Source organism: Pecten maximus, chromosome 19 (genome assembly GCF_902652985.1).
Source record: "Pecten maximus chromosome 19, xPecMax1.1, whole genome shotgun sequence".
NCBI classification, from domain to species: domain Eukaryota; kingdom Metazoa; phylum Mollusca; class Bivalvia; order Pectinida; family Pectinidae; genus Pecten; species Pecten maximus.
This window is the reverse complement of record NC_047033.1, coordinates 4,381,494-4,397,742: the sequence shown is the minus strand read 5'-3', so window position 1 is coordinate 4,397,742 and position 16,249 is coordinate 4,381,494. Positions and strand designations below refer to the sequence as shown.

General features: G+C 38.7%; 1 protein-coding gene across 1 annotated transcript in view; it reads right to left on the bottom strand.

The window, feature by feature from the left end:
- Positions 1-16,249, bottom strand: part of LOC117318053 — a 34,769-nt gene that overhangs the window by 5,339 nt on the left and 13,181 nt on the right. The window contains exons 7-17 of the mRNA XM_033873055.1: positions 15,334-15,888; positions 11,580-11,648; positions 10,584-10,853; positions 10,218-10,277; positions 9,473-9,697; positions 8,956-9,021; positions 8,181-8,372; positions 7,513-7,710; positions 7,080-7,241; positions 4,237-5,386; positions 967-4,190 (exon numbers count right to left, since the gene is read on the bottom strand). Of these exons, the coding sequence (XP_033728946.1) occupies positions 967-4,190; positions 4,237-5,386; positions 7,080-7,241; positions 7,513-7,710; positions 8,181-8,372; positions 8,956-9,021; positions 9,473-9,697; positions 10,218-10,277; positions 10,584-10,853; positions 11,580-11,648; positions 15,334-15,888 (6,171 nt within the window). The remainder of the gene's footprint in view (positions 1-966; positions 4,191-4,236; positions 5,387-7,079; positions 7,242-7,512; positions 7,711-8,180; positions 8,373-8,955; positions 9,022-9,472; positions 9,698-10,217; positions 10,278-10,583; positions 10,854-11,579; positions 11,649-15,333; positions 15,889-16,249) is intronic.

Below are 16,249 nucleotides of genomic sequence, written 5' to 3'. Positions count from 1 at the left end.
TTATTCTGTTATTGATGTTTGAAACTTATCTGAGAAATAGCTTTATTGAAAACAAGATAATGACACTCTTAACTTGATAACGTGGATATTGTAATATCTGAAAGAAAAGCAGCGCAGTTTTGAAAATGTAAATATAGTTATATGAACAAAAGTATGCAGAAAGACATTTCCAATGCCAATATGAACATGCGTGAGGCAAGAACAACCAAATCCTATTAAAATTGAACATGTTTTTTTTCCTCTTTTTTTTTTTGAAAGAGTACATATGATTTTTCATTAGTATATAAAACTTAGCTCGACAATTTGAAATAAGCATTCTTACTTTCAAATAAAAAGAATCCTAATATTTTATAGCTTCAAGAAAAGGACTCATTGTTTCAACTTCCGATCGATCAAATTGTACAATTTATAAAGATTTGTTTGCAAAGTTCCTTTCACCAACAAAAAAAACATTTCTATACAAAAAGGAAAACAAGGGATATGTTAGTATTAATGGAATTAGGTTATATAATTTCGTTTGTTGCTCTGTTTTGTGCGGACGCATTTCATCAACAAGCATGATTTTACGATACTTCATAGGAAGAAGTGACATGGCCATTCAAAAAAATGTTTTAAATAGGTACACAAAATGTATCTTCTTAATGTATTGGCTAGTCAACTACTTTATGTGATACATTATTTTCGCATTTGAAGGCACAACAGTATTACAAAACAATAAGCATCAAACTGAGTGGTCCTATTATATTGCATGCACTGTATACATTTCAAGGTTAAACGCAAACGCACGCGCAATCGAATCGCAGCAAATCAAAGCGTCCAGCAAATAGCAATGTCTACTTTGCACTATACATACGGAGGACGAGAACACAACATGGCGGATGTCGGATACATACGGCAGATGAACGAGTAAGATGTCAGTGGCACAGCCACAGAAAGCAGACAAGGACCAAACGAATTATAGGTTACCTTTACGACCGATCACACCTGAGCCCAGCTTGGTCTGTTTCAAGAATTGACCCAAAGTTTCCCCTCTAGGAAGATCCTGTAATCGAGGAACTACTTTGTTTTGTACGATACCAGTCCCTCCGAAAGTTTTCTTATATTGATCATAAAGCGCAGATATATCTGTATTTGACATCCCGTTAACATTTAGAAAGGCTCCAACATCTCCTGGCTCCTGGCTACGAATGCTGCCCTGCCCTTGACTTGAGCTACCAACTTGTCCTTGACCTAGATCACTGCCAACACTTTGCCTATTTGCACCAATGCTATTTATACCCCCTTGGACAATCCTAACAGTTTGCCCATTTATGTCACCACCATTCGCCCTAGTATTCCATTGTCCACTCATGTGACTTTTCGACCAACCAACCCCTTGTCTTCCTATATCATCATTCGCCAAAATTTTACTTTGCCAATCTATACTAGCTCCATTAATCTTATGACCCCTTTGTCCATTCATTCTGATACTATTTTCCGAGTTGACAAGTTGTTCATTAACATTAAAATGAACATTTTGTCCAACTCGACGAGTTGTCGACTGACCATTCATCCTCTGCCCGATGTCTATTGTGCCACCCACTGAACCACCTTCAGAGTCATACAGAGTCGGAACCCTACCGTTCATATTCCCATCGTCGTTACTTCCGGTTCCAGAACTCATGCCAGAACCTCCTCGTCCCGCATTTTGGTTTCCTTGTTTCTTACCTCCATGAATAAGACCGTATAAATCCGTCCCATTTCCACTCCCACCATAACCCCCAATACTCCCCGAAACAACGCTACCACTTTTTCCGTTATCACCATTGACCCCAAAGGCAACTGACATGCTTCCGCCCCTACCGCTGCTGCTTAACGCGCTACCCTGATCGCTGTTGGCACTGGATGCAGACATACTGTTCGTACCTTGTTTTCCATTGATGCCTTTTACGGTATTTCCCTGCACACTCCAACTGTCATCCCTATTAACCTGGTTTGCATCCAATTTTAGCCGCCAGGTTTTACCCGACCCTCCCATATCATTGACCACATGTCCCATTTGTCCCCCAAACCTTGCGTCGATTCCACCAAAACCGCTTTGTCCATATTTTATCTGTCCAGCACCTTCTCCAAAGGTCAAACCTCTAGCATCGTCTTGTCCAAAGCCATTTTGTGTGGCAGCCCCTCCAGCTATGACTTGTCCGAAGCTGTTTTTTGCGCCAGTACCTCCAGCTAAGCCTCCATCCATGCCTTGCCCAAAGTTATTTTGAGTAGCAACTCCTCCAGACATTCCTTGTCCAAAGCCTTGTTGCCAAGCATTCCCTCCTGCTAAACCTCCATCCACGCCTTGACCAAAACTGTTTTGTGCGCCAGCCCCTCCAGCTAAGCCTCCAACCAGGTCTTGTCCAAAGCCCTTTTGCAAAGAAGCACCACCAGTCATGCCTTGTCCAACGCCATGTTGCCAAGCAGTCCCTCCTGCTAAACCCCCATCCACGCCTTGACCAAAGCTGTTTCGTGCGCCAGCCGCTCCAGCTAAGCCTCCAACCAGGTCTTGTCCAAAGCCCTTTTGCCAAGCAGCACCCCCAGTCATGCTTTGTCCAAAGCCATTTTGTGCACCTGCCTGTCTGGCTAAGCCTCCACTACCGCCTTTTCCAAAGTCGTCTTGACCAGCAACACCTCCAGCCATGCCTTGTCCAAAGCCATTTTGCCAAGCAGCCCCTACTGCTAAACCTCCATCCATTCCTTGTCCAAAGCCGCTTTGTGCGCCAGCCCCTCCAACTAAACTTCCAGAACCGCCTTGTTCGAAGCCATTTGGCCAAGCACTCCCTTTTGCCATACCTCCAGTTCCGCCATTACCATTGCGACCTGCCGAATTAGACCAAAACCCACCTCCCTCAACTTCTCCACCTAACGTTCCCCATTGTCCGTTAGAAACGCTATTCATGTCCCACTGACCCTTGGTCTGTCCTTTAGACCCAGCGCCGCCATATATACCACTTGTCCCTAATTCACCACCACCATTCGCGACACCGCCCGTACCTCCTTGGAAACCCCCGTGTCCGTCGATTCCCATTCCGCCTTGTCCTCCAGATAAAATGCCCCATTGTCCACCAGTCCCAACGCTCACTTGTCCCTGTCCACCTGCATCTGTTCCACCATTTCCGTTTCCGTGTGTGCCACCGAATCCACCTTGACCTTGTTGATTACCCCATACATCATAACCAGTCTGTGAAGTGTCCTGCCACTGTTCACCAAAGCCTCCGTGTCCGGCTGCACCACCAAAAACCCCGCCTGCGCGCCAGTTTGACTCACCATTAAAGCCACCTTGAGAGCCAAACTGTCCATGGCCTTGCCCGCCGAAAATTGAACCGTCTTGTCCTACATTTCCACCCCACGAACCTGCGCTACTGCCGGCGCCACCCCAAATGCCGCCATTAGTACCACCTTGTGAGCCACCAATTCCATTTCCGCCTGCGCTTCCGCCAAAGAACCAAGCGTCTTTGCCGGTTCCGCTGTTCCAATAGTCATTAGTTCCAAAGTTGCCACCACTTCCACCGGTTTGAGAACTACCATTAATACGCAACATCCAATCATCATTTCCCCCAGATCCGCCATTACCTTGTCCGCCCCAGAACCATCCTTGACCCTGACCGTTGCTTTGACCGCCCCAGAACCATCCTTGATCCTGGCCGTTGCCTTGACCTTGACCTCCAGTATTTGTTCCAGATCCTCCTGAAAATGAAAAGTCATTTCCAAATGAGCCGCTTCCTAACAGCCAGTGGAAGAAATTATCAAAGGTAAAGCTTCCTTGTCCTCCCTGACCTCCTCCTTGTCCCCATCCTTGTCCCCATCCTTGACCCCATCCTTGACCTCCCTGTCCTGTACCCATCCCTGATCCACCTTGGCCTCCATATGTGGTCATAAGCCAGTTGAGCCAAGCGTTCCATTGACTCTGAGCCATTCCACCGCCACCTCCGATTCCACCACCGGTTCCGCCCATTCCTACGCCAATCTGCCATCCTGTACCAATCCAGTTGATCTGAAAATTCCTCTTAGTTATGTAATCAAGCCATACATCTTTGATCGTGGTATTCCTCATTGCAAACATTATATCTAATATCCAGCGTTTATCCAAAGATCCTTTCCGTCGGTTGTTACTCAATGCCCATTTCAGTTTACCCTGCCATTCTGGACCCGTCATTCCATAATCCCTGACAAACCGATACCATAAGTCCGCTATTACATCAAGAGTTCGGTCATCCATGCCATTGTTCCACCCTTGGCCTCCCTGTCCTATTCCCATTCCTGGTCCATAAGTGGTCGTCAGCCAGTTGAGCCAAGCTTTCCATTGACTCGGACCCATTCCACCGCTCCCTCCGATTCCACCACCAGTTCCACCACTTTCCATCGTCAATCTGCCATTCAGTGCTAATCCAGTCGATGCTATAATTTCTTTTATTCAAGTAATCCAACCATATATTCTTGATAGTGTTATTCTTCGTCGCAAACAGGATATCAAATATCCATCGTTTATCCAAGGATCCTTTCTGCCGGTCATTACCCAATGCCCATTTCAGTTTACCTTCCCATTCCGGACCCGTCATTCCCTGATCTCTGACAAACTGATACCACAAGTCGGCTATTATATCGAAAGTCCTGTCATCCATGCCATTGTTCCATCCTCCACCAATATCCCAACTAGAGTCAGTAAGATTAAGAGACATTAAAAACTTCCTCCAGATCTTCATCGTAATGTCGACATGGGTGCCGCTGTGGTCCCTTACCCAGTCATTTACCTCTCTCGTCATCAGTAACTGCAAGAGTAAACGGCGGATTTCCATTCCCCCTTTCATATTGCCTATTTGCCTGAGTATTTGCCGAATGAAGACGGCACCATTCCCAGACATTAACTGTCTTAAGATCTGGATAGCATTTGTTGACTGCGGCATAAAGCCAAGATGATACAATAGAATCTGGAAATCAGGCGATTCTGCAATCTCTACCATAATGGTTTCCATTTCGTTTTCTGAAGTAGCAGCAAACATCCTTTTAAACATATTCATTAGGGTCACAACATTCCAACTTCCACCAACAGTATAGTTTCTGTTCCATCCCGTCTGACTGTCCCATTTCCATAAAAAGTCTCCCTTCCATCCGGCATCAACTGGATATCCACCCATATCAAACCTGTTCTCCCACCTGTCAAATTTGAACTTGAACTTGAGTGCAAATTTGTCAGAATAATCGATACTTCCAAGGTTCCAGATATTGAAATATGATGCCCCGTTGAAGTGGGCAGTGCCGTATTTTGTCTTCCGTACACCAACGTTGTTGATTTGGGTCCTCTTGCCGGACTTATCCTTCATGTTCACGTCAAAATTCAAATGCACGGATTCCATACATTTATCTACAACAGAGGCAAGAAAAGAACTTATCAATAAAGTATAGCAAACATATATAAATACAAAAAACGGAAAAAGGCCTCTATGCTCTTATTTGAATTGGTCTTGTTCTAGCATACCTTAATTTAGTACACATGAATGGTGTACACTTATTTCTACTGATAATTTTTTATTGAAAATGCATTCTTATTAGATTAAATCATTGCAAGAAATAGCAAAATCTATGGTGATTTTTTAATGAAATAGCATTTTTTCAATTAAATTATGTAGTTATGTAACTATAAAATGTATCTAATGTATTTTGTACTCCGATCGACTACGGTACTTTTTAAGCAAATAACATTGAGTGAGCGTCAATTTATGACAGCGTTGATACGTTATATGAAGTGTTTCTGAACTCGGGATCGGGCGCTTATGCTACGAAAATCCATCTATAATCTATCTTCTGTAAAGAAGAAATGTGTGCACACTAAATTGTTCATATTTAGTCGCTTACACCGCTGTAGCAGAAACTACTGTAGCTCAGTGATTTTTTTTTTTTTTTAATAAATATTCTCTCTTCATACTGTATAAGTACGTAATATTCACAGGTGATATAGTTTCGCTAGACTCCTGGTTATTTAACAAAGCGCGGAAAGAAATACCCATGGAGTCGTAGTACGTGTATTTACAAATATGTAAATGTGTTTACTACAGAAGTTGAACAAGGCGTGGTCGCAAGAAATAGAATAATCGCAAACTTTGTCCAACAGTGAAAACGTGAAATTATAGCCCCATGAAATTTAACAATACAGTACTATGTACGTGCAATTCAGGAAAATGTATGGATACGAAATAAGTAACATTTTGCATTTGAAGCAAAGGGCAGAATATATATAAATTATTCCGAAAAGAATGGCATTTGGTAATTTGGGAAATCTCTGATATTTATTAATGCAGTTTTAAAAAGAAGGAGTAACCTTAATACTAAGGTTTTCTATAAGACATCACAATTACCGGTAGGTGTAACTGGCATGTAGTTTGAGGAAGCGATCACACATGTACAATATCCTATGTCAAATATGGTTCCTGGAGCACACCTGCGAACTATTTTCCCTTTCCCAGGAACATTTTCGATGTAAAATCGACTATCCCAATGGACCTCCTTTTCACAGATCGCTGCGATAATGAAATACTTTCTTGAGAGGTTTGAGACAGAACTATCATGCCATTAGCGCTAGAAGATAGTATTATTCTAATAAAATATATATATATATATATATATACAAGACGAATAATAATCAACCGAAATTATTGCTGCAGTTTCTAATGAGTAAAAGAATCATTTTAGTTGGTGATTACCGGTATTCAATGAAAACGAATGATGTCCACCATTATCTTGTAGTTTGCTGCTGACAAGCAAGAAGCAATATCCTTTTTGATATTTACGCATCCAAAATAATTATCGTATTAAAAATAGTAAATATATCCCCTCACTTGCATACCTTTTTATTTAGATATATGTAACAACACTATTTCATCAATTCAATGATAGTTCCTTTAACTGAGTACAATCAAACGTATTTTTCATTTTATATATAAATTATTCCGAAAAGAATGGCATTTGGTAATTTGGGAAATCTCTGATATTTATCAATGCAGTTTTAAAAAGAAGGAGTAACCTTAATACTAAGTTTTTCTATAAGACATCACAATTACCGTTAGGTGTAACTGGCACGTAGTTTGAGGAAGCGATCACACATGTACAATATCCTTTGTCAAATATGGTTCCTGGAGCACACCTGCGAACCATTTTCCCTTTCCCGGGAACATTTTCCATGTAAAATCGACCATCCCAATGGACCTCCTTTTCACAGTTCGCTGCAAAAATGAAATGTTTTCTTGGTGATTACCGGTATTCAATGAAAACGAATGATGTCAAAGCATTATCTTGCAGTTTGCTGCTGACATATTTATGCATCCAAAATAATTATCATATTAAAAATAGTAAATATATCCCCTCAATTGCATACCTTTTTATTTAGATGTACATTGTTGTATGTAACAACACTATTTCATCAATTCAATGATATTTCCTTTAACTGAGTATAATCAACCGTATTTTTCACTTATCATCTGTTTTATTACTTACGTGAGATAATAAGACCACCATCAGGTGGGCAGGGTGTTTTACATGGCATGCCTCGCATGCAGCCCATTCCTTCTACGTAGTAGGTCCCCTCGGGGCAGCAAGAGGCAACACTGTATCCCTTTACACAAACCCAATGGGAGCGGCATCCGTGGTCTGGCATACCGTACGTGAAGCCGTCAGGTGCGTTGATACAGGGATCTGATATAGTACATACGTATCTTTAAGAGTTGAGGTTTGGCTAATTACCAATGTTATGGGATAGGGATTAACAGCTATTTTTGGATATACAATTAGTGGAAACGGAAATGTGGAGTTTCGCAGTTTCTCTGTGGTTATGAATATGCTCACTTGTTGAGTGACCAGTTGACGGTTACATCACTGTAGTAAAGTTTGAACAATAGTAATAGCTATGATTCAGATGGTCAGTTTTCAACGTAATATGTAGGACATATTTACACCTATTGTTTCCACTAATCTTATGATTAAAACTTCGCTGAGGATATATATCAAGATCCCCGCAAATGAATAAAATTAATGCATTTGAAATATCATACAGCCAAACACTGTCTAAGTAACGTGAAACAACAAAAAGGTATAATCTAAAATTATTAATTTTTTTATTTTTAAATATTCATTAGTTTGATGAAACAATGATGTCGAACTCCTACCTTGTGGGCACATAACATTCATGGAAGGTCGGCACGTGATAGCGTCCTCGTCCCAGAACTGACCGTATGGACAGTCCTTAATCACTCCTCTGATATTTCCCCCATCCCTCCAGCACTGGACATACTTGGTACAGTCACCAGGGTAGGGGTTGAACCCGGAGTTACTATTCATGAGGCACCCAGCACATAACTCTACAACGACATGAAAGCAAAATACACAATACTATAACACTGTGGTATCCTATCCAAACATGTCACGTGTCACCTCATCGACGTCACGTGTCAATAAGACCAATTATAGTATTTGCGTGTATCCATAAATACTGCTTGTCTGCACTACACTTCCAACTGCGTGTTATTGTTACCAGTCTGCAACTATCACATTGCCCTACTTTCCGCAACGTTCCGTTAATTGATTAGAACGTGTACGCAGGGTTTAAGTATGCTTCCGAAACTTTTTCTTATTTTCAATAATTATGGCAACAGGGTTGTATGTTATGAATTGCTCTCGGTGCTGTTTTAAAATCGATGATATCATGTTTATCTTAGGGAAAAATACGTTAATAAGTATTCATTACGTTAGGATTCATATGTATGGCCGTGTTTGTAATAATATTCATTATATCATTTATGTGTAATGAATCATTACGTTAGGATTCATATGTATGGCCGTGTTTGTAATAATATTCATTATATCATTTATGTGCTATTTAATGTGTTACCTTAAATGCGATTGCCACTCTGTCGATGAATGGCTGAGATTATCAAAACTTACTTGAAAAATCTGGAGCTGGGGTAGATACTGGAGGAGGTGGTGGCGTTGTCTTTGGCGTAGTCACAACTAGGAAACAACAATATGTCAACCTTGTTAGCTTCCAGAATATTATAATTGGGAGAACATACGTTGTAATTGTAATAGGGAGAGTTTACAACAAGAAATACACTGTAACATACTTCTGGGTTACTCCAATCTTACATACCTCTGGGTTACTCCAATCTTACATACTTCTGGGTTACTCCAATCTAACATACTTCTGGGTTACTCCAATCTTACATACTTCTGGGTTACTCCAATCTTACAGACTTCTGGGTTACTCCAATCTTACATACTTCTGGGTTACTCCAATCTTACATACTTCTGGGTTACTCCAATCTTACATACTTCTGGGTTACTCCAATCTTAAGTCTTTCATTCGCAAAATTGCCCACATTCTGTTTAGGGACTTGAACGGGATAGAGTATAAAGCTTGTTATCATCGAGTATGAACTAATATGTTTGTGTTGTTACTTACTTTTGCAGATCATATCTCTTATTCTAGGCATCATGCTATCCAGCCGATTGAAACTCATTGCTCTGAACAGCTTGCTGGAGTCTGTAGCGATGTTGGCCAATTCCCCTACGTTGACGTTTGATCCGATCCCCAAGGTGAGAAAGTCTACACCCTCTTTTTTGGCCAGTTGTGCCTGGAGTTTCGTATCAGCCGGGGTGGTAGACGTTTGATCAGTGATAAGAACGCCTAAAAACAATAAAAGTTACATAGCATTATGAATTTTATCCTTAAATTGAAATATGATATAATTATCTAGGAGAAACAATCATATTTTAAACATAGAGACCTGTCGTAGTGAATGACAATATATCACTGACGGAAAAGACCCGGCTTTCAACAGTATGAATATAATACGGTCAGATAGCTGAGGTTGCTCGTGTGTGACAAATGGTGGTCAACTCAGAAAATGAAGCGGTATAGGAAGAGCTATGGGGTATTCAAAGACCTTTTTGACCGAAACCATTTGTGTTTTGCCCATATCTGTAAAAGAATTTGTGTTGAATTGGTGTTTTTAGAAAACGTAATACTTAAACTAATGGTAGGTATGAATACAAGATTAATATACTTTACGCTTAGTATTACATCAATATATTTATACTTATAGTAAATCATATATGAATATACTTGTAGCATATATTATTTATTATACATGTACATATATATGAGATCTTAATTTTTTTGCTAACATAATAAATTTAATACGTACCTATCTTGGGGGCTCCACTTCTGGCATGCGTATTAAATGATTCCCGTAGTTTAGCTAAAGCTGAAATCATAATGATATTCCTATATTTGTTAATGATTCTTTAACTTAGACTGATTACGTTGGTTGTGAATACGATTAAAATTCATATAAGTTTATAAAGATAAGGCTCTTATCAAATCTGATGTCACTTGATCTACATTGTAAATATGGTAAATCGTTCTTGATACGAGTTTCTGATAATAACGGGGGGAAATCCCGAAATCGGCTCAACCATATTTAAAATCCTATATCCAATTCAGATAAAATGATACATTTCCAATGGTCTATAAGAATGCCTTTAAAAAAGGTTTTATTGTATGTACTTACCGGCGGCGGTATTAGCGCCCCCTCTCGGGTGAGTAAAACTGTTGATATGGTTCTGGACATCAAACACTTCTTTGTAGGGTTGAAGTGACATGTGATCCCCAACACCCTTGCTATATACTACAACTCCAATATGATGAGCCCCTCTTGTCACGTACAAATTACGCACCAATCCGCTGACAAATTTCTTATTCAAACCCCAGTTGTCTTCCTTGATGTCATCCGAACCATGGATCATGAAAACAATTTCCGCCGGTACCTCGCATCCATTATCTGTAAAACGTGTGATATGATGTTAGACATGATTGATGTTCTTTGTCACTATCTCGGTTCTTATTTCGAGGACGTGACATTACCCGGATTTCACCTGCATTGCGGGTGCCGCAACAGAAACAGAAGCCGTTTACCCTTGCACAATGTATTCTCTTTTCAATCCTATTGATTCAAATCCATATATTTTTTTATATTTTACCCTCGATTTACATGTTTCCGGAAATATCCAAAGAACAGGGAACGTCTTTTCGCGTGTAAAGGAAAACACTAGAAAGGAACTTTACACGTGTAAAGAATTACCTGTTACAGCGTAGCATACTTAAGCCAATATATGAATTGTGCGCATGTGTGTACTTAACCTTAGCAGTCCTCCTGTAGACAATTGTGGAGGTTGACTTTATAAGGTTAGTGTAAAAAGTATAGGTATGTTGTAAACTATAATGAAATAAGCCTTAACCGTAGATAACATACGACTTGCCAGGAAATTTTACACCTTATTTCAACAACCAATTCGTTAAACTTTTCGCCGTGGTTACCAAATTGTGAATAATATTTTACAAAGAGCTTAATACCATGGCAAAATTGAAAACGAGAATATAGACAGAATGGTATGTAATCAATTGTATATCTTTCCTTGTGTTTCCTACAGTATATAGAGCTGGTAAGTATTGTGGGCGTGGTTTCACGCAAATTACAGTAACTCCGATAATGTCACATGACACTTACATGGTGGGATGGTAACTGGCGGCGGTTGGGGCGTGGTCACAAGTTGGGTGGTGGATGTCGTAGTAATCACTGTAAAATATAACAAAAACATTTCTATTAAACCGGTAAAACTACGGAATTAGGATCTTTAAAGAAAATATAAGATATACTTTCAAACACCATCGACTGGGTGGTGGATGTCATATCAATGTAAAATCACATATTTGATTGAAATGTATGTTTCATATGATAAAAGCGGTATAAGCAGCCCTGCATCATTTGTACGTAAAATAAACGGTGGAACTGAGATGTTTGAACCATGGAGCTATAATGCATGCATCAATACACCTTTAACATGAGAAATAAAACACGGAACTACGGTGTTTGGATCCTTAAAGAATTGATTTTGCCTAAAATGCACAAGGGTAACATTTTGATAGTTCATGTGTAAAGAAAGGAATCATTATTTTGATAATTATGTTATTAATGTTACACATATTGGAATGTGATGCCATGTCTCATACACCAAACTGAGCAAACTGATTATTTGCTTAAAACTTGAAAACCTTTATTCATTTCTGTCTTTAAAATTTACATTATCCATTGCTAAATTCTACTTCACGGTGAGGTTTTGCACAATTCTTCATATTAAGTAAAATCCATCATGGAATTATCTTACCCTCAATCTTAATTTCTTAAAAAGTTACATATATTATGAGGTCATCATGAATACATAGCGGTGGCACAATGAGAATGTAATAATGTTGAAAAATAAAACATATTGGAATTCCCAATAGAATATCTGTAAAGTTGTGTAAACATAATCCTATGAGTACGAGTAGGCCGCAACATCACATTAACAGAAACGTCCTCTAACTTTTATTATATTTCACATGTTTTCATCTGTCAAAATAAAGGTAAATGTACAAAATTCTAAATCAACTCTTTTTACAATCCATTTCCGCCTTAAAGTTCCATATATGTATTCGATATCAAATATATACGGAATATTTTGTAAGCTGCAACTCAAACTATCGCGTATTAGTACTGTCAGACACAGTGCATCAAGTATGGGCAATGATCCAGGTACGCCCTGCGCTTAACAAATGAGCATGACACCAAGACGACGGGTGTGCTTAATCTCTGTCATACTGCGCTTGAGTTCATAGGAAATCCCAATGATTGAAGATTATTCTCTTCCATGATATGACAAAACTCTAAAAATAGAACGCCTTTTGGCGCACTCTGGGCTGTACACTTACTGGACATGCTGAGATGAAACATATTTTACACCATTTTCAGAAATGCTGCCATTGGCTGACTGCCTTTTTATTTTTTATATGTATTTACTTCGACTTATACATTTTCTATCCACACACTGCCATAGATTATATGTAGGCAAGGTTCGAAGCATTTTATTTGTTCTCGGGTTTTATTCTGTCTTTGAATACTTTGAACATCCTTTTCTGTTTTACTTGATTCCTTTGTGCCAGTTATTGGAGATCTCATACCGTTATAGTAATGACAGTCATATATTTGGTTTACTACCTACCAGAATTATTAATCTCTCCGCATATCATTTATCATTTATGTGTTTCGAGAATAAAGCCAAAATGTTGATCTGTAAGTTATATTTACACTGATTTGTCGGCATTAAACATTTCACGTTGAATTTACTGTTAAGACCGCCACTTTGTCTAGAAATGTGTATAGAATTATAAAAAGAAAAACAAAGGAGGAAATAATTAACTAGAAAATTGTAACAAAACAACATTACATGACCATCAACTGTCCATGGAGATAACAGTTCCTAGAAACAGACTGGGCTAGCCGATCCGGAAAACAAGAAAAATAAATTGCTTTTCTCATAAACTTTTGTTAACATTATCCAACAATTATTCGGAGGATTATTGAAATATCAGTTATTGTTTTTGCTTATATACAATTTGATGTATCTTCAATTTCATAATTTACGTTTTTTTCTTTTTTTTCAATCATTGATATGATTCATCGACAGTCCATGTTTAAGTCACTAGAAGACATTCTTCCTATATTTCCATACATTGGCTTCTATCATAAATGAACATTGCACCTCCCAGTCAAGATTGGCACACCCCTTGTACTCTTTAGTTTACAGAGTGGCCTCTTTGCTATCAACATATTCATACTACTAACGCCTCACGAGTTCTAGAAGGCTGAAAAGCTGTATCATGCAGTTTGATAGCCATTTTTCTTTGCTTAATATATCTAAAACTGAATACATATGTATGCTGCTATACCCAGGTGTGTCTTTCCGATTCGCAGTCATTAGCCCCTAGCTGGTTTCACAGCAGTATATGCGTGTCTAGATAAATGAAACACGCGATTCTTGTGTTTTATCATACTAAATGGGCGTTACGGTGTGAAATGTCGCCAAGGTGACATTATGAGTGTGTTAAACCCGGGAGTCATGGACATATGTATTCGTCTATTCAAGGAATCATACACCGTAATTAAGTACTATCCAATTTTGTCTTCTTCTTTGGATCAAAATCACAAAACAAAAGAATTTATCTATTTTTTTAAGCAATATCTGTTAAATAAATGCATTTCTTAAGCAATTAAATGGCCGTTTAAATATGGATTTATTATATATTTCAAAAGATAAATATAAAATTGAAAATTGCAACAGCCAGTTGTTTAATCCTTCTCATCAGGGAGGCTAGGTGCCACAATGGTCAAATAATCCACAGTGGAAATCTTCAACTTCGTAATTTGTTAAAGAACATGACATGTTTAGACCAAATGTAGAGTTTTAATCTATAGTCAAAAGTAGGACACCACACATTGCGTACAATATAACATTGAATGCTCGTTAAGTATATTCGTGGTCTGTTAGGAAACATGAAAATTAATAAAATGGACCTGAAATTTACTTAAATCTGCACCACGAAACTAAATACCTTCGAACCCGAAAAAACATTATCCACGAAAAGTCATGTAGTGGAATCTACAAATACACATTTCATAACATTTAAAATTAACGTCACTGACAGCTAAGATGTCTATTAAAACCTTATCTTCACAATACCCATTGTTTAAGCCAACACATATGTCGTGGTTTGCGAAGGCAGGGTAGAAAGTTGGGGGAAGACGATAATTTTTGAAGGTATAAGTCTTAATAATTAATTCTTAATTGCGTGGGATCGAAAGGAAATAATTTCATATTTTGTATACTGGTTAAGCCAGCAACAAACTTGAGAAAACATATTTTTAGTATACAGAGCCTTTGTATTTACTGTAAATCCTATATAGCTGGATATAATGATTTATTTATATTAGCTCCGTATTTTCCCATTGACACAATGCTAAGAGGCAGTTGCCACCATACGCCTATAACACCCATGCCTCTGGATATAACACCCATTTCATGTGACATTAGCAAAAGGCGGTAATGTTTTTGTTGGTTCAGTTTTCAAAATTTGACGGAAAATGGTTAGGCAATGTAAATACAAGTATTGAACAATGATTTTAATGTTGTTATAGTCGACATAACAGCAAAATTCATGGTGGTTAAATGCAGCATGGGAACCCGTGCTTAAATTGCAAACATCTGCTGTTTTTTATTACCATTGAAGAAAAACATCAAAATTGCTATACGGATTAGGAAATATTTCAACATTCTTAATGTTATGATTTTCTTTTTTGATTTTTTCTTTTTCAAAATTCTTTCTTCGTTTTTCTAATGCTTATTAGTAACGTTAAACCCGTAAAAAGAAAGAATTCAAATTCTTACCTTGACAAATCAAGTTTCTCAGTGTCACTATAATCTGCTGTAAGCCCTGGAAATCAGACACGGTGAAAAGTTTCCTATCGTTAGTCGCAATCTGGCTAAGTTCTTCTCGGAATAGCTGGGATCCAACACCGACAGCGATCACGGTAATTCCTTCCCTTTTCGCCAAACCTGCCTGACTTATCGTTTTCTTCGGAGACGAGGATTTTCCATCAGTAATAATGATCATCACTTTTGGAGCGTTCGCACGACCCTGAGTTGCTAGCATCTGGCGCATGCGCTGTATTCCCAATGCAGTGTTGGTACCGACCTTTGGCTGTTTAAGATTGTTTGATAGAATCATCAGCAGTTCTTTGGGTTTGAATGGAGTCAGTCCTACTGTCTCTCCGATAATGGTGCTGAATACCACAACTCCAACATGAATCGTCTCCCTGCCAACGTCGAGGTTGTTGATGAGGCTGGCAACGAAATGTTTCTGCTTAACCCAGTCGGCATCAGCAATGCTGTCCGAACCGTCCAGGAGAATACCGATATCGGCAGGAACCTTACAGAACAGGTCTGTGAAGCAAAAATACAAATGTGAACAAAACATTAAAGTAACAATTTTGTTTTGATGAAGATCGTAGGAAAAATTTAAGTCGATATCGAGATCTTATTAGGAATTTTTTGTATTTCCTTGTTCGATTTAAAGTCAGACGTGTTCGATGTTTGCTGCTATGCCTCGTAATTCCGTTGTCATCACAATAGTTGTCATTTTGGGAAAGTGACTTAAACTTGATTTTTACCTAGATTCGTATGGAGGGTATAGTCGATGAAGCAGAAGACGCTTACTCTGTAGGAACACATGGTCTTATTTTTTCCTATACTTTTGCTAGGGCCTCCATGCAAATCTAGATTTTGTTCATATTTTGGCGTCGTT